This window comes from Cololabis saira, chromosome 16 (assembly GCF_033807715.1).
Source record: "Cololabis saira isolate AMF1-May2022 chromosome 16, fColSai1.1, whole genome shotgun sequence".
Lineage (NCBI taxonomy): Eukaryota > Metazoa > Chordata > Actinopteri > Beloniformes > Belonidae > Cololabis > Cololabis saira.
Genome location: NC_084602.1, coordinates 14,107,279 through 14,124,642, shown reverse-complemented (window position 1 = coordinate 14,124,642; position 17,364 = coordinate 14,107,279). Strand labels below are relative to the sequence as shown.

Here is a 17,364-nt window from a genome sequence, read left to right as displayed (position 1 = left end):
TCCTGCTTACAAAAGATATGAAACAGGTTCACTGCAGCAGCTGATTAAAATGAGACATACAGACTTTATGTTTTTGCCAAATACCTGCACTGTTCTGTTGCTCCGATTTAAAGTGTATTTGAACCGTCCCCCCGGCCACTTTGTCCAGCTCGTCTGGGGGGGATCCCAAGGCATAGTCCCTCCAGCGTGTCCTTCCCCAGGGTCTCCTCCTGGTGGGACATGCCTGGAGGAAAATCACCAGGGAGGCCTCACCTGGCTCCCTCGATGTGGAGGAGCAGCGGCTCTACTCTGAACCCCCCGGGTGACCGAGCTCCTCATCCATCTCCAAGGGAGAGCCCGGACACCCTGCAGAGGAAACGCTTGTCTGCCGCTTGTATCCACGATCTTGACAGATCGACAGATCGTTACATGGTCCGGATTAATGTGGACGCCATTTATTGATCTCCCGCTCCATTCTTCCCTGATTCATGAACAAGACCCCAAGATACTTGAAAACCCCCACTCGGGCACCTGATCCCGACCCGGAGAGGGAACTCCACCTTCTCCGACTGAGGACCACGATCCCAGATGTTAGGCCTGCGTTGAAAAAATCAATTTCCCAATTCTAAATCGATTCTCATATTAATTCGATTCATATGTCTAAAGATTGATTTTTTTTATTGATTTTTTTTATTTTATTATTTTTTTATTTATGTGTTATTTTTTTTTCATCATTACATTACAAGTTTTGGTTATTTTTTTGTTTATCCCCAAAAAAGTAATGCCTTTAAATATGTTTAAAGGTATGAAAACATTAAAGTGTTAAAGGGTTATAATTGCATAAATTGTATATATTTCATTACTTTATATACTGTCTTGGGGTTACATTTGCAAAAAATGCTAAAAACCAAATTTTCAAAAATTAAAAACCAAAATAGACCGAAAATGGAACAAATAAAAACGGAATGTGGGAAAAAAATAAACTGATTTCATCTCTGTTTGCTGCCCTGGATCTGTTTGATTATTCTGACCCACGATGTTTCTGAAAGCAGTTCTATCAGCATTCTGGGAGCTGATTGGTCCTTACAGCATCATTAGCTGCCAATACTTGCTGTTGAATCTCAATATAATACTAGTATTCATATTTGCATAACTACAGTCATATAATTCATGCAACAGCTCAAAAAACAGTTTTAATAACGCTAACCCAATTCAATATCGGAATCGGATTGAATCGAATCTTGATAATCGATTCTGAATCTTAAGAATCTGAATCGAATCGATTCTTGACAGTTGAATCGATCCCCAGCCCTAGTTGAGGCGCCGATTCTCCTCCTAGCTGCTTCACATTCGGCTGCGAATCGCTCCAGCGAGAGTTGCAGAACCACGTCATCTACAAATAGCTGAGACCCAATTCTGAGGTCACCAAACTGGAGCCCCCCCCCCCCCACTCCTCGGCTGGGCCTAAAACAAAAAAAGAATCTTTCCATAAAACTAATGAGCAGAATCGGTGACAAAGGGAAGCCCTGGCAGAGTCCAACCCCCACCGTGAATGAATCCCACTTACTACCAATGTTGCAGAAGCGTGTCAACCAAGACACCCCCACAGCATCCACAGCCTCGGGCCGGATCTCATCCACCCTGGCACCTCGCCACCCAGAAGCTTGATTGCACATTTTAATGTAATTTTAACTCGTTTGGAAAAGGGAGAAAAGCTACAGGCGACTGCAAGTTAGTTTAAATTTTTTTAATGAAGGAGATGGAAAGACAACATGATAAAATGACACGTCATTTAACAAAAGAATCTCCTCTTACTGCCCTGACAGGACCAGAGAAGTGTTTTTTTTTTTCTTCTTTTTTTATAGCTAGGAATCATTAAGTGCCTTTTTATTCTACTGAATGTCTCACATTTCAGCACATACTGTCACACTTAATCAGCCTGCTGTCTGCAGCTTGGGCTCACGGTGACATATCCGTGTGTTTGTCTGCAGGTGTTGGGCTCTGGCTTTATTCGGAGGAAACAGCGAGACTGGTTTTGACCAAAACACCACCTACTCCATCTTCTCCATCTCCATCACCCTCACCGATGAAGGCTTCCAAAACTTCTACCAGGTTAAAACAACACAAAAAGCTCTTAACATTTCCCACTTCCTCCTCCCGTTTCTGTCCTTTTCCTTCTGGATAAATGGAGCTTCCAGGCCTCGCAGGCTTCTACTCACAGTTTAATATTTGCTGCCAGATCAAAAGGAATCAGAGCTTTTCTCCATGTTGTTGTAGCCGACACTGAAATGCTCTTGTATTCTTCAGAGATAACATCTCATATCAGACTCTGGGCGGCGACAGGGCCGCGCTCCCGTTTTTCTCTTGTTTTCACTCATGCAGTGGGTAAAGAAGTCGTCAGTTGCTATGACAACTTTTGTGATAAAGTCAGACGCAGTGACCTCGTCTTAACTGTTTTATTTGGGGAAAAACAAAAACCTATGGTTGTAGAAATGGTGAAATAAATGTTGAAAAGACTGTTTAACTGGATCAAGACCTTGACTTCACAGGGATTGTACGATGGTGTGAAATGCAGGCGTGTGTCATGTCAGTCCAGCCGTGTGGGTTCAGTGTTTGCCGGAGATGCAGTGAAACCTCTTTTTGCGACCATTAGGGAAATGTGTCATGCAGAGCAGAATTTAGATTCTCTTGCTTATGTATAAAGCCCTTAAAGGGGCTTTAACTGTCTGCATTTAAATTGATGGTTCAAACTTTACTTTTTGGTAGGAATTATATTTATAGCTGGGTCTGGAGACGGTAAGACATCCCTAAGTTTAAGCTGCTATTTCACTAGGCTGCTGGGAGACCTACTTCCATGCCCTGAGCACGTTCTTCACTTCCTTTTCTCTTTACTCACTTTAAGCCTGATTTGTGCTTCGATACAGCAACTAGGCACATCGACTATATATCAGATTCTCATCACTGTTGGCATGTATGCTTGTCCATTATCATTTGTATTGTTTACTTCCTCCGTGCAGCTCAGCCATAGCAAGGTTGTGGGTTTTTTTCTGTGCTTGAGAGCATTTATTTGGTTTTTAGTGAGAATAGAACCTTGAAAAGAAGCAACTTCAAAATCAACAATAACATGCTGCCAGACTGTATTCAAAATGTGTTCAATTTAAGACAAAGCCATTAGAACCTCAGAGGGGAGAGCAGATACAGGAAATCAACAATCAGAACCAACACCAAACTGAGATGCTACAGTGGCAGCGGTGGATGGATGGAATAAATTAGATAGGGATTTGAAATTATGTAGAACCTTAACCTTGTTTAAAAAAACATTGAAAAGAAGGATGATTTCTTTATTTCAAATTAATGAGGGGTGATGCTTGCTATGTTGATTTGTATTTATTTAATTGGTGATTTGATTGTTTAAGGATGAAGGTAACATTTAGACTGCACCTTTATTTTTAATTTTTTTTATTTCTTGAGGAAATTTTGTTACCCCCATGGAGGCAATTTGTTTTACTGTCAGTCTTTTCTCTTACTTCTTGCTTTCATTTCATTACTTTAATTAATCTTTTTGAGGGTAGGCAAATAATAAGCTTTGCTTCAACCTACACCTTTTTCGGTCTAGATGGTATTTGTATATTGACATTTTTTTTGTAATGTTTTCTTTGAACAGTGTATTAGTTTTCTTGTTGTCATTTTTATTCTTTTTTTTTTTTTTTGTGATGTCATGACCGAAATAAACTAAACCCACTAAACCCTGAAAACTCCCAGTTAACACACAGCTGTCAGTGTGTTTGACATCATGTGAGTCTGAAGGTTTCAGATTTAGAGACCCAGCTAACATCAAATTGCGCTGCTTCCGAGACCCAGAGCTGTGCAAGCTGCGAAACAGATCTCAGTGGAAGCAAACCCCAGTGGGAGAGGGCTGCGGAGTGGAATCCGGGGTATAAATCTACCCTGTCATACAGTAAATATGACCAGAGCAGCGACGGCGCGCTTAAACAGGGAGCTTTTGTAACTGAATCCTTTTGTGGTATTTCAGCCAAAGCATGTCACAGAAATTTAATTAAGACCCCAGGAAACTGTGTCAGATCTTGACATAAGGGCATAATGTCTCCCTTAAGGACAACTTGATAAAAGAAACTAAATCCCACATAAAATAGGCTGCCTTTAATAGGGCTGGTCTGGACTTCTCTCCGGCTCACGGTGCGTTGACTTAATCAGAAGAGACCATTCAGTCTGACAAAGTCCACGTGCTGACCATCACAGCAGCTCTTTGTTCCTGTGGCCATTAAGTTATGTATTACCTCCCTTTGCTGCTAATATTTAAATAATCCCTGATTTAATCACAATTAATACATCTGTGCTGTTCTTGCGTAACCGTTTCCCTGTGGGAAATGTTGTCGTCATTGTCACACGTCCTTTTGCGAACGTGGTCAAAACCGGTGACCTTTCCGTACTCTCCGTTCGTTGCCTGGCAACTGGCCTCGGCCAAGAAATGGTCTGATACACAACTGTGCTCCGAGCACGATATAATGTGATAATTATTAGGTGTTTCCAGTCTTAATCAGCTGCGGGCCCCGGCTTCGTATTTGGCTTGCAGATAGGAGTCCTATCAATCTCCAAGTTACCTCGCCGTAAAATATGTTTTTCAGAAAAGTCCAATATCTCTGAAAAGATAGCTGTTCACAGCTGGGAAAAGGCTTTATCACTCAGACGGGGAAAAAAAAAACATCTCCTGTTTTTTCTGCACGTTTCTTATTATTTTCTTTTTTTAAACAGGTGACTCAGCTGGTGTTCCAGTACCTGAAGATGCTGCAGACGCTCGGCCCACAGCAAAGGTGCGGCCACACACACACACACACACACACACACACACACACACACACACACACACACACACACACACACACACACACACACACACACACACACACACAGTGGCAGACTAGAGGACAGTGCCGGATTTATTCATTGTTTTTCTTTTTTTTTTTTGTTTCTTTTGAACCAAGACACAGTGTGGATCATAGTGTGTGGTTTTTCTGCTCTTTGTTGAGCTGAAAGAAGCAAATGGTGCAATTTATAGGATACTGACATTTTAATGTCTCTGCTCTGCTGTTTTTCTCCACTTTAGAAATTCATTTCTTTGTTTTTTTTTTGTTGTTGCATTCCTTCTGGATTGCTGACATTGAAATCTGAGCTTTTGTTTGGTATGCATAACGGTTATAACAATTTCTCTCCCTCTTTGTCGGTGTCTTTAGAATATACGAAGAGATTCAGAGGATTGAAACGAACGAGTTTCACTATCAGGAGCAGGTTGGAATGCAAAACATTCACAACTTCTGGAAAATAGCACAGAAGTATTTTGTAATTTTCTGTGACAAAGCGTGGGTGAAACCCATACTTGTTTTTTTTTTTTTGTTTGTTTGTTTGTTTGTCAGATTGATCCAATAGAATATGTGGAGGACATTTGTGAAAACATGCAGCTGTTCCCTAAGGAGGACTTTCTGACGGGAGATCAGCTGATGTTCGAGTACAGCCAAGATGTAAGTGATCCAGTAGTTCTGGAAGTTAACAGGGTTTTAACATTTCTTTTTTCCTTTCAGACAAATGACACAGGTCACGCAGTGTGTTTACGCGATGTTAGAAGAAATACATTCATGTGTTCATTGAAATCTTCTAAAGGGATGTTAACATCTTAGTCTGATTGAACTTCTCATAGCCGGACTAAGGGCCAATCCCAATACACCCCCTACTTTCTACCACTAGCCCTAAAAAAAGAAGCCACAGATTTTAGGGAACTTGAAATCTTCCCAGGGGCCTGTCCCAATACTCCCACTACTCCTACTTTCAGCACCACCCCTAAAATCAGGAAGCTGAGAGCCAAAAGCTGTTTTAATTTCAGCTGTAGCGCTGTTAATATGCCACTTTATTAAGATTTAATATTTTTTCAGGCGTAAAAGTAACTGTTAAGATCCCCAACCTGGGCTCAGTTTATCCAAATAACGCCTGTTAAGAAATATGACCCGATGTTTTCGGAGATAAGAGTCGCCGGCTCGGAGCAGCAGCAGCCGGAGTACAGACGTGATCGCCGGGTCAACCTGCGCCGTCGTCCCGGGGAAAAACCTGCAGCTCTGTTGAGAATTACCGCTGGCTGAAATAAATCATTTAGGAAGATAAATGTTGGTTTCATAGATGAAATCTAACAGTACCTACGCCTGTTAAGAAATTTGCTCCGAAAATTTCAGGATTTCTGCCTGCCGGCTCCGGAGCTGATTTATGGTTCCACGTTAAATCGGTGTAACGCGGAACCATAAATCAGCCTTTATTCTGGCGAGGTTTGAAAAAGACTTCGAAACAATGGGCAAGCGAGTGATTATGTACATTCACTGAGTGAATATTATGAAAGTAAAATATATATTTCTCACTAGAAATGTAATGAAAACGCATTTTTATGCAGAAACTAACTCAAAATATTGATTTTATTCACTAAAAAATAAGAAATGTCCGCCATGTTTTTTTTTTTTGATTCAGTCCGCAAATGACGACGAAAAGCATTCTGGGAAATTCGTCGATACAACAATACAGCAGGCGGCTGCTATTTCATTAACCTACAAAGTTTTTTGTTTTTTTCCTCACCTTCAATACAGTCTCTGCTAATCCACTAATTGTACAAGCAGTTTTGAACATTTTCCGTCCATTTTCAAATAATCCGTTTTGGTTGCACCTCATTTCCCAGATGTGCTTTCTGAATAAAATGTGGTTTCAGAGAGCAGTTGCGGGAAAGAGTTGCCTTTTGTGATCAATCATATCATTTAAACATGTAATTTGAACAGAGGAACGATTTTAAAACTACAGATTACAAAACAGCGAGTCCTGTTATCTGAACAGAAAGATGATCGGCTGACTCAGCTGAAAAAAAAACCAACTTTGTCTAAAACCAGCGTAATTTGCATCAAAACTTCACTTCTGTTTTCAGAAATTCAATGTAAAAGATGGATTTCTTGTCACAAAAACGTGTAATTTGGACGACTTGTCTGTCCTCCCGTGTGCAGGTGATTGGAGCAGCTCTGTCCCTGCTCACGCCAGAGAAAGCCAACCTGATGCTGTTGTCACCAGAGCACGAGGGCCAGTGTCCCCTCAGGGAGAAGTGGTTTGGCACACAATACAGTGTGGAGGGTGTGTGTTTGTTTACTGACCCTTTTTGCAGCTCAGACATTCAGTCAAAGCATTATTTCAGTTTTTTTTGTTTTTATTCCTTTGTGTGCTGATATACTGCAACGCCAGCAGCAGCAATGTTTATCTTTCAGATAGTGAGCAATAGTGTTTGTAAAACGTTTAAACTGCAACACTACCCTGTTTTTGTTTTTGTTTTTTTTCTTTAGACACAATAAATAAAAAGCTTATTTCAAAGCATTAATGTTGATTTGTGTAAAACATTCCACAGACATCCAGCAGGACTGGATGGAGCGGTGGATGGGGAACCTGGAGCCGAATAGTGACCTCCGCCTTCCAGCAGAGAACAAGTTTATTGGTGGGTTGAAGTCTAATCCAGAAAGAACCGGAAAAAGTCTTTGGATCAAAAAAGGAAAAGAACGAGGCTGGCTGTCCAGGACAGATTTATTCAGCCTGCAAATACTTTCATCTCGGCTGGCGGAAGAGAGCAGTTTGGTGTATTTTTTTGGTTTTTCATCTCTAAGAAAGTTATTATTCACTAATCTAACAGAGCTGCTTCATTTTTGAACTCAGACTCCACGTTAGGGCACCTCATTATTTGCGGTCGACCTCAGACTTTGATGAGAGGGTATATACCGGCCTTTTCTCCGTGGGTGCAACAACGACGAGAGTTGCACAAATCCAGTTAGTTTCAGCTCTGGTGCAGCTCTGTTCAAACCTCACAGACGTGCATGTTCTGAGACCTTTTCTGGGTCTAAACTTTGCAAAGCAACAAACTTACAGTTATCTTTATTAGGGGTATAACAATATATCGTGCCACGAAATTTCGCGATACAAAAACGTCACAATACATGTGGTGGAGGTGACAAAGTGTATCGCGATATTGGGTTATTAATATTAATCTATTGTGTTGACTAGTAACGCACATCCGACCACGCGTGCCGACCACGCCTCGACCCGCGGAACAAAATCTTACTCCGATCAGAAGAAACTAGTACCGTTTTGCGGTCCCGATCATGGGAAAATATTTGTACTTGTATGAAACTGAAGATGCATAATGCAAACCTGACATTTACTTTTAGTTCAGTTTGTGGAAAATGGTTGGCCTGGCTTTCTCTTTAAAACTTAAACAGTTATAAATCATTACAAACTGTAACAATAGGGCAAATGCACAGCATTGTTTTGTATTTTGTGTCTTTCAAATAAAAGACAATTTTTTCCAGTCATATGTTCATCATGCAAGGTTGTTAAAAAAATATTGCTCTAATATCGTATCGTATCGTTATCGTGACCTCAATATCGTCTATCGTACCGTATCGTGAGATTAGTGTATCGTTACACCCCTAATCTTTACTAAAACTTGGCCCAGTGGTTCCTTTAATAAGCTGCTGGAATCAACATATTTTAGTTTCTCTGCTACATATTTAGTCTCAAATCCGACTTACCAGCTTTTTTTTTTTTTTTTTTTTTAAACTGGCACACTGTTTATGTCACTGTAGAGTGGAAAGGATATGATTAATTGTTGATGTGCACTTCTTCAGCCACTGACTTCGCCCTGAAGGCTTCTGACTGCCCGGACACAGAATTCCCCGTCCGAATCGCCGAAAGCGACAGGGGCTGCCTGTGGTACAAAAAGGACAACCAATTCAAAATACCCAAAGGTGTGTGAGCGTGCATGCTAGTATTGGGAGCCTAGTTTAGCATTCAGCATGTTTCCAGGAAGATGAATGGAAGTGACAACTGTCTCCCGTCTCTTCTGCTGCAGCATACATAAGATTCCACCTCATCTCCCCACTAATCCAGCAGTCTGCTAAGAAGTAAGTTCATGCCCACCTATGATTTGTGATATGATCTGTTTCCTGTTGTAACCTTTGTCAACGTACCGGTTGGGCCTGTGTTGAAAAAATAGATTTCCCAATTCTAAATCGATTCTCATATTAATTCCTAAAAATCGATTCATATGTCTAAAGATCGAATTTTTTTTAATTTTTATTTATTTATTTTTTTGGGTGGGGGGGGGTCTTTTATTTATTTATGTTTTTTTTTTTTTTTTCATCATTACATTACAACTTTTGGTTATTTTTTTGTTTATCCCCAAAAAAGGAATGTTTTGTTGGACATGAGAATAACTGGTGCCATGTTTTTTCCTTTAAATATGTTTAAAAGTATGAAAACATTAAAGTGTTAGGTTATAATTGCATAAATTGTCTATATTTCATTACTTTATATACCGTCTTTGGGTTACATTTGCAAAAAATGCTAAAAACCAAATGCTAAAAAATTAAAAACCAAAATAGACCGAAAATGGAACAAATAAAAACGGTATGTGGGAAAAAATTTAAACCGATTTCATCCGTCTCTGTTTCCTCCCTGGATCTGTTTGGTAATTCTGACCCACGATGTTTCTGAAAGCAGTTCTATCAGCATTCTGGGAGCTGATTGGCCCTTACAGCATCATTAGCTGCCAATACTTGCTGTTTAATCTCAATATAATACTAGTAGTAATATTTTGCATAACTACAGTCCTATAATTCACGCAACAACTCAAAAAACAGTTTTAATAACACTAACCCAAATCAATATCGGAATCGTATCGAATCAAATCTTGACAATCGATTCTGAATCTTAAGAATCGGAATCAAATCGATTCTTGACATTTGAATTGATCCCCAGCCCTAGTACCGGTATGGTTCTCTGCCGTCCTGCTCTCTTCTTCTCGGTCTCCGTTTTCACGTAACTTTTCCCGCCTCCTTGTCCGTTTCCAGCCTGGTCCTGTTCGACCTGCTGGTGAACATCCTGGGCCACAACCTGGCAGAGCCGGCCTACGATGCCGAGGTGGCTCAGCTGGAGTACAAGCTGGTGGCCGGCGAGCACGGCTTGGTCATCAAGGTGAAGGGGTTCAACCACAAGCTTCCGGTGAGTGGGCTCATACGGGGCAGACGGGAATGTGCGCATCGTGCCGTAAACGCTCACGCGTCACGTTTCTCTCCGCAGTTGCTGTTCCACCTGATTATTGACCACCTGGCTGGTTTTTCCGTCTCCCTCGACGTCTTCAGCATGTTCACAGAGCAGCTCAAAAAGACCTACTTCAACATCCTCATTAAACCAGAGAAACTCGGCAAGTAAGTCGTGTGCCCACTGCTTCTTCTAACATCTGACTTTTCCATTTTTTCCCGCGTGAGTCATTGCAGTTAAAGGTTTCGTCGCCTTCTTGGGGCGAAGAGCGCGTCAGCCGCAGAAAGAAAAGCCTCCCACACCTAGCCTCCCTTTTTTATCTTCTCTCCCAGGGATGTGCGTTTGCTGATCTTGGAGCACTCTCGCTGGTCCATGGTGGACAAGTGCCAGGCTCTCGCGGCCGGTTTAACCATGGACGAGCTGATGGAGTTCAGCCGCAGCTTCGGCGCCGAGCTGTACGCCGAGGGGCTGGTGCAGGGGAACTTCGGCAGCGATGTGAGTGCTCAGCAGTTCGCACCAAGACAAGGAGTCTGATTTACAGAAATAACAGCCGATGAGCAATAATCGGCTGAGGTTCTGAGGAAATGATATCGAGCGTAGTTGACATTAACGTCACGTTTTGCCGATTCTCTTCACCGTTTCTCTTCTCTGCCTGTTCATTACCCTTCATTATATTTCGTCCACAGGAATCGGTGCAGTTTCTGCAGTACGTCACAGAGTAAGTCGCCCATTAGTCTGAATGAGTCTCCTAATCAGAACACCAATACTATGCAATCAAATAGACTTGTTTGCAGCCACACACAGTAATTGGCATCAGGTTCAGTTGTTCAGATCACGATTCTCCTTTCAGCCTCATCACTGGTAAGAAAAAGAAAAAAAAGCATGTGGACTCCTTGTAATTAACTGGTTTTCTGCATTGATATCCCATAAAATGCGATATGATCTTCATGTAGCTCAAAATAATAGACGAGCACAAGGTGCCCGAGCTGATAAAGCAGAATTATAATTTACAGCCTCTTTATTGAACACACCCATTAATCATTTACAGTGCTGGAGGAAAAAAGTGAACGAGAGTTGAGACTTGTGCACATCTATGTTGGCGGCTGTAACTTCACAGATACTCTCATTAGTCTCGGTTAGACCTCCGCAACATTTAGGATGAATTTCTGACCATTCCTGGCACACATTTGTAAGATGTCTGGTGTGGATGGCTCTTTTTTTTTTGGCCATTCCACAGCATCTTTATGGGGTTCAGGTCCCGGCTCTGACTGGGCACCATCTCAGGCCGTTCAGTTGTGGATTTATTTCAGTGCTTTTGGTCGTTTGCTCGCTGCATTACCATCTTATACTAAGCTCCTTCCTCCAGTGTATCCATCCATTCATTTTCCAGTGCATTTGGGAGTTAATTTCCCTCTTGATGATATCATGTGATCTATGCCCTCAGGCTAAGAAGCAGTCCCGTATCATAATACTCCCTCAAGCATACTTTGCCACTGGGGTGATGGGAGAAGATCTGTTGTGCCACTATGAGTAGTATTATAATGCATCACCAATCCACAAAACAGCTTCTTACTTGTGCTGGATTGTTATGGTGCTTTTTGGGAAAACTTCAGTTGCAGGGCAACATTTAAAAACTTTTTTCTTTTTTTTCTTTTTTTTTTACTTCCCATGTCATATTAAAGGAGAAAACTCATTAATTCCAGAGGATCCACATCCTGTACTCTTTTAATTTAATAACCTTAGTCATACTCCTCTTCCCGCCTCTCATCTCATCCCACTTTGTCTGCATTGCCTTTTCTTTCTCGTCTCCTCCGACAGCAAGTTGCAGTTCTCCAAGCTCCCAGCAGAGGTGCCAGTGATGTTCCGAGTGGTGGAGCTTCCTGCCAAGCACCACGTCTGTAAAGTCAAATCGCTGAATAAAGGAGACCCCAACTCTGAGGTCACCGTCTACTACCAGGTAACCGTGGACGCAACACACCTGCAGCACCTCACATTTCCATTCCTGTCACTTCAGAACCGGTTTATCTTTCCCTCTCTTCCCTCTCATTTGTCTGTCTTCGTTCTTTTCTTGCAGTCGGGGCCCAAAGCGTTGAGGGAGCACACACTGATGGAACTGCTAGTGGCAAGTGTTTGGAGTGAATGCTTTATACTCTCCATTAATTTGTGTTTTTATCTTGTCAGCCCACCTGCCGGCTTGTCCATGGCTGATGTGGGGTTTTTTTTTCTCCTTTATTTTTAGATGCACATGGAGGAACCCTGCTTCGACTTCCTTAGGACTAAAGAGACTCTGGGGTGAGTCTGTTTATATTCTATTTAAGATGTAATCATTATATTGAAACAAAAGAGAGCCTGTTCTGATGGAAAAATGTGAGCATGTATGCTTTGGTTGTTTTAATTTTTGATATCACAGCTCCTGTAAGAAATTTAAATTTCCATTCCCGACTTTCTGAACCTTTTCACGATTCCTCCTGCAGATACCACGTCTACCCCACCTGTAGAAACACCTCGGGCATTCTAGGTTTCTCTGTCACCGTGGAAACGCAGGCCACCAAGTTTAAGTGAGTTTGCAACAAAATCGCCGGCTTTAATTTTCCCCGGGCAACATGTGATTTATCTCCAGCACGAGGTATGATGTATTTTTCCATTCACCCGAGCCGCGATTTATCTGCGCGGCTCTGGAAATATAGGCGAGTAAAAAGTGATAAATGACTAAAGGAATCAAATTCAACCCACCGCCTTTAATATGATATATCTCTCACTTCTCGTCCCTTTCAGCACGGAGTTGGTGGAGTTAAAGATTGAAGAGTTCCTGGTCTCATTCGGAGAGAAGCTCCACGCTTTGACCGAGGAGGCGTTTCATACTCAGGTGTGCGTTATTTTGTGTATTTGTGAGGCGTCGACTTTCATGAGGAAGTTGCAGCAGATGATGCACATCAGAGCTTTTAATTTTTGAAAGTGACTTAGTGACTCAGGTCCTAAAGAAAAACCATTTTTGAACATCTAAGAATCGGTTCCAGTCTTCCAGCCGCTGATGAAGGCAGTGCGTCAAAGCCGTGTCCGTGTTTCTCATGCAGGTGACTGCGCTGGTGAAGCTGAAGGAGTGTGAGGACACACACCTGGGGGAGGAGGTGGACAGGAACTGGGCTGAGGTGCTAACACAGCAGTATGTGTTTGACAGGCTCAACAGAGAGGTGAGAACAATACACACACGTACAAAACATCAGCACGTGTTGCAGTTGTTCTTTGTCTTCCATTTGCAGAATAACGCCAGTGTCACTGTTTACTTATTTCACAAGTGTATTGATGAGTAGTTATAATAAAGAATAGCTCAGGATCCCTGCGGGTGATGAGTGACTGATAATTATCACAACCGGGGGCTTCATTTATGTTGCTGAAATCAAAGCTATCAGTCCTTGATGGGAAGTGCTGCTACTGAGTCACCAGTGACTTTTTTTTTTTTTTTTTTTTGCTCCTGGAACTTTGGCGCCATCTTGTGAATCCACCCGTTTAATGAAGAACCTTTTTGTAATAAAAGCATTATGTCTGTTCGAATCGTCTTTTTCTGCTGAGAAAGGCTCCCGACTGAGTGAAATTACCCGGAAGTATCGAATCAGCAGCCACGATAAGAGCATTGTCTCCTTCGGCATACGAAAGAAAGGGCTACCTTTTTAATGAAAGAAAAGGGGATAATGTCCCACAATTCCTTTTGCTCGTCATTATTTTAATGCAGTCATACTAAACGGGACCAGTTTAAAAGAATACCGCTAATAATAATAAAATGAGGACGGAGGGGTGAGCAGGCCGTGATAGCATCTTTCATTTTTGCAGGTTTTTTCATCCTGTTTTAATTTGCAAACCTTGATAGGGAAGTAATATTTCTTGGGTCTAATCAAGTTCCTGTAATTTAAAGAGTGTCAGTGGATTGTGAGACACTGAATGTGCTTTTTGTGGAGTTTTTTTGTACTTTGTAGCTCGACAGCAGCTTCATGTTTCATTATTTATTTGTGTAACCTTTTCCCACCATCTTTCATTGACTTGACATTATACAACAGGATCACAAAAATCCTCAGGAAAGGTGCACATAAGGTAACTCCATCCATCCGCCTGTCAGCTTCCACTGATTTGGGTTCAGCTCGCGCCGGCATCGTCCCAGACTTGTGTTGACTCCAGCTCCATCGGGAGGGAGCAGGATGCCAGATGAGAGATGTAATCCCTCCAGCGAGTCCTGGGTCTGTCCTGGAGCTTCCTTCCAGCTTGACATGCTCATAATACCTCTCCAGAGAGGTGTCCAGGAGCCATCCCAACCCAAACCACCTCCACCGGCTGGAGCCGCAATTGTACTCTGAGTTTTGATTTCAGCCACTTATTCGTTTAGTCATTAGACCACAGTCGGATGTGGCATGTCAGCTGAGCTCTCTCTTTTCTTTTCTGGAATCCGGACCCCGTTCACCCACCGAGCCGCTTAGAAATTCTGTCCCTGACAGCTTTGTTTTCTGATTTCCAAGCTGTTCTAGAGCAGGACACCTCCAACTTGACATCATCACAGTTAACCTATAAAGAAACCCTTTTTTGGGGGTTCCAGCTGGTCCAAATGTTCTGAATGGTTAAAAAATTCAAACCACAGTGAAACTGTTCCTTGTAGGTAAAAGTGAGGGACTGAGGTAAACATGGGAATCTTAAAGACTTCCAAAAGGTGTCTGGATGATTCACAATTATTCAAAATGGTCTTGTTTATTGTCCAAACATAAGCAAACCCGCCATTCAAAGGATTTCTGTACTTCAGGTGAATTCAGTCAACACATATTCAGAGAAAACACGATATACTGAATGTTTTGCAGGTTTCCTGAGCTGGTTCTGCAGTCTTTAGATAACCACAACTAAAGCGATCATAATCACTTGCTGTAATGCTGTTTTGATTTGACATTTTCTATATTTGCTCTCTCTGCTGTTGCAGTCCTACAAACGTCCCTCTTGGACATGTTTTCAGTCCTTTTTAGGGCTGGGTATCGATTCAAATGTCGAGAAACGATTCGATTCCGATTCTTAATATTCAGAATCGATTATCATGATTCGATCCGATTCAATATTGATTTGGCTTAGTGTTATTTAAAATGTTTTTTGAGCTGTTGCCTGAATTATATGACTGTAAAATAACTAGTGAAATAATAATTTCACAATAATTATTGTGAAATAACTAAGAAATAAATAACTCAAACAGGCCTTTCAATATCCATTTAAAGTGCAAAAAAGAAAGAAATTGCAACAGTTCATGCAGTAAACACATCATTTTAGCTTATCTAATTTATTCTGTCACCACGCACACATATTGCCATGAAGCACCTGGCATTTTTCAGAAGTGTCATGACAAACCATGTGTCCGATTACTGGGATTAAAGTTCACCTGGCGAAAATGATGGGGAAAAAAAAAAAAAAAATCAATCTTTAGACATAAGAATCGATTTTTAGGAATTAATATGAGAATCGATTTAGAATCGGAAAATCGATTTTTGTCAACACAGGCCTGGTCCTTTTGTTGTTAAATCTGTGTGTTTGTGTGTGTTTAGATTGAAGCTCTGAAGGAGATGACCAGAGCCGAACTGGTTTCTTGGTACCAAGAACACCAAGGAAGCAGCAGCCGCAGACTCAGCATGCACGTAAGCAACGGTGTCACATTGGTGTCTGGCGTGCAGAATCTTTAATGCAAACAGACCAACCCTTCCTTGTCTCCCGAAGGTGGTGGGATTCGGTCCTGAGGAGAGCGATCAGGACGGTGGCAGTAAAAACCAAGAAGGAGATGCTGCCAACGAGGACTCGGCCTACGGCGAGGTGTCCAAGCTCACCTTCCTTCCGGCCTCACCCAGGATGGCGGGCGCCACGGCCGTCATGGACATCCACGCTTTCATCCAAGGACTGCCCCTCTTCCCCTACACCAAGATACTTGAATAAACCTGTGCTGAGACTGCGAGACAGACAGATGGCGGAGCGCCGCTTCTCACTGAGCCACGTTAGGCCACTCTGTCTCATTAGAGATTCAGCCTCTTATTATGAGCGTGGGCTCATAATACCGCTGCTCGTACCACTGGCTTAACCCACGCGGCACGCTTCAGCGAGAGCACAGATGACAGCGTTTTTTTATTTTAAATTAGTGATAGCCTAGTCCGCCCTGCCAGACAGCGGAAAAGAAAGATCGCCCTCTTTTATCTCTACCCCACACTGACTGGAAACTGTTGAGTCAAATTCTGGCGTTTTGTTCTCCGACTCCCTTTCAGCTGTTTGTGACGGAGCTCGGTTTGGTGCCGTTTAGCGACGCGAGCCCAGTGTGAAGCCCGCTGAACTGCCGAGGCTCTTTGAACCCCACATGTGTGAATCTGAGTGATTCTGTGCTCCATCTGAAACTCTGGTGTGTGCCGGCATTCCCACGCCGAAGCTGTGCAAACTAATAAATCACTGTTGAAAGAAGCAATTTACGGCAAGTTCACGGTGAAAGTTCAGTGAACGTGGTGAAATAATAAGATTAATTCATTTCACAGTGGCATGTGAAAGTTTTAAGGATTTCTATTACTTTTCATTAATTGAGTCAGAAGATTATTGATCTCCCAGAAGGCCTGAAGCTTATTGAAATTCCCATTCTTCAACTTTTTAAGCTGCTTTAGTGTTATTGTGGGTTTATTTATTTATTTTGTTACACTTTTTTAAGGGCAACAACACCTTTTTATTAAGTTTTTCAGCAGCCTTCTCACGTGTCATCATCAAGAAAGTTCAGTTGATGCAACATTTTTAACAATAGCTGACTTATCAAACATTTTATTTAGTCTTAGGTTCCACTTAAGTGGATCGTCTATATTTACAAAGTTTAAATCGGGTTGATTTTAACTTTGTAAGTGTATAAAAAGGACTGTTGGTGCAGGCATTTATTTCCGGCCCTCGTCTAGACGAGTCCCATTACCAAATGTTGCGGGAGCTACTGTTAATGGCGAAAGGACAGTTCACGACCTCGACTTCTGCAGAACTGGATGAGTTTGTTATGAAATGAGTGAGAAGCAGAAGCTGCAAGCGGTTAGTAATTTGCGCAACACTGTTGTCTACTGAATAAACAAGTGACAAGGTGAAGAGATGCCTGTACAAGCAGTCTCTTTTACAACACCTCCAAAGACAAAACTGCTTTGGTGTCGTGTCTGCAGGGACCTCGTCCACACCAGCACCTTAGCGTGTTGTCACATGCTTCAAACAGTAATTTATTCTGATGTAATCCTGTTAAGACCG

General features: G+C 42.0%; 1 protein-coding gene across 1 annotated transcript in view; it reads left to right on the top strand.

Annotated features, from left to right (window-relative positions):
- nrd1a (nardilysin a (N-arginine dibasic convertase)) overlaps positions 1-16,993 on the top strand; it is a 39,850-nt gene extending 22,857 nt beyond the window's left edge. Inside the window, exons 13-32 of the mRNA XM_061744057.1 lie at positions 1,971-2,091; positions 4,753-4,811; positions 5,232-5,286; positions 5,412-5,516; positions 7,026-7,149; positions 7,418-7,504; positions 8,688-8,807; positions 8,912-8,963; positions 9,912-10,062; positions 10,141-10,268; positions 10,434-10,596; positions 10,788-10,819; positions 11,920-12,058; positions 12,176-12,223; positions 12,341-12,393; positions 12,576-12,659; positions 12,877-12,967; positions 13,176-13,292; positions 15,666-15,755; positions 15,835-16,993. Coding sequence (XP_061600041.1) covers positions 1,971-2,091; positions 4,753-4,811; positions 5,232-5,286; positions 5,412-5,516; positions 7,026-7,149; positions 7,418-7,504; positions 8,688-8,807; positions 8,912-8,963; positions 9,912-10,062; positions 10,141-10,268; positions 10,434-10,596; positions 10,788-10,819; positions 11,920-12,058; positions 12,176-12,223; positions 12,341-12,393; positions 12,576-12,659; positions 12,877-12,967; positions 13,176-13,292; positions 15,666-15,755; positions 15,835-16,047 — 2,032 coding nt within the window. The 3' untranslated portion in view covers positions 16,048-16,993. The remainder of the gene's footprint in view (positions 1-1,970; positions 2,092-4,752; positions 4,812-5,231; positions 5,287-5,411; positions 5,517-7,025; positions 7,150-7,417; positions 7,505-8,687; positions 8,808-8,911; positions 8,964-9,911; positions 10,063-10,140; positions 10,269-10,433; positions 10,597-10,787; positions 10,820-11,919; positions 12,059-12,175; positions 12,224-12,340; positions 12,394-12,575; positions 12,660-12,876; positions 12,968-13,175; positions 13,293-15,665; positions 15,756-15,834) is intronic.
- The last annotated feature ends 371 nt before the right edge of the window (positions 16,994-17,364 follow it).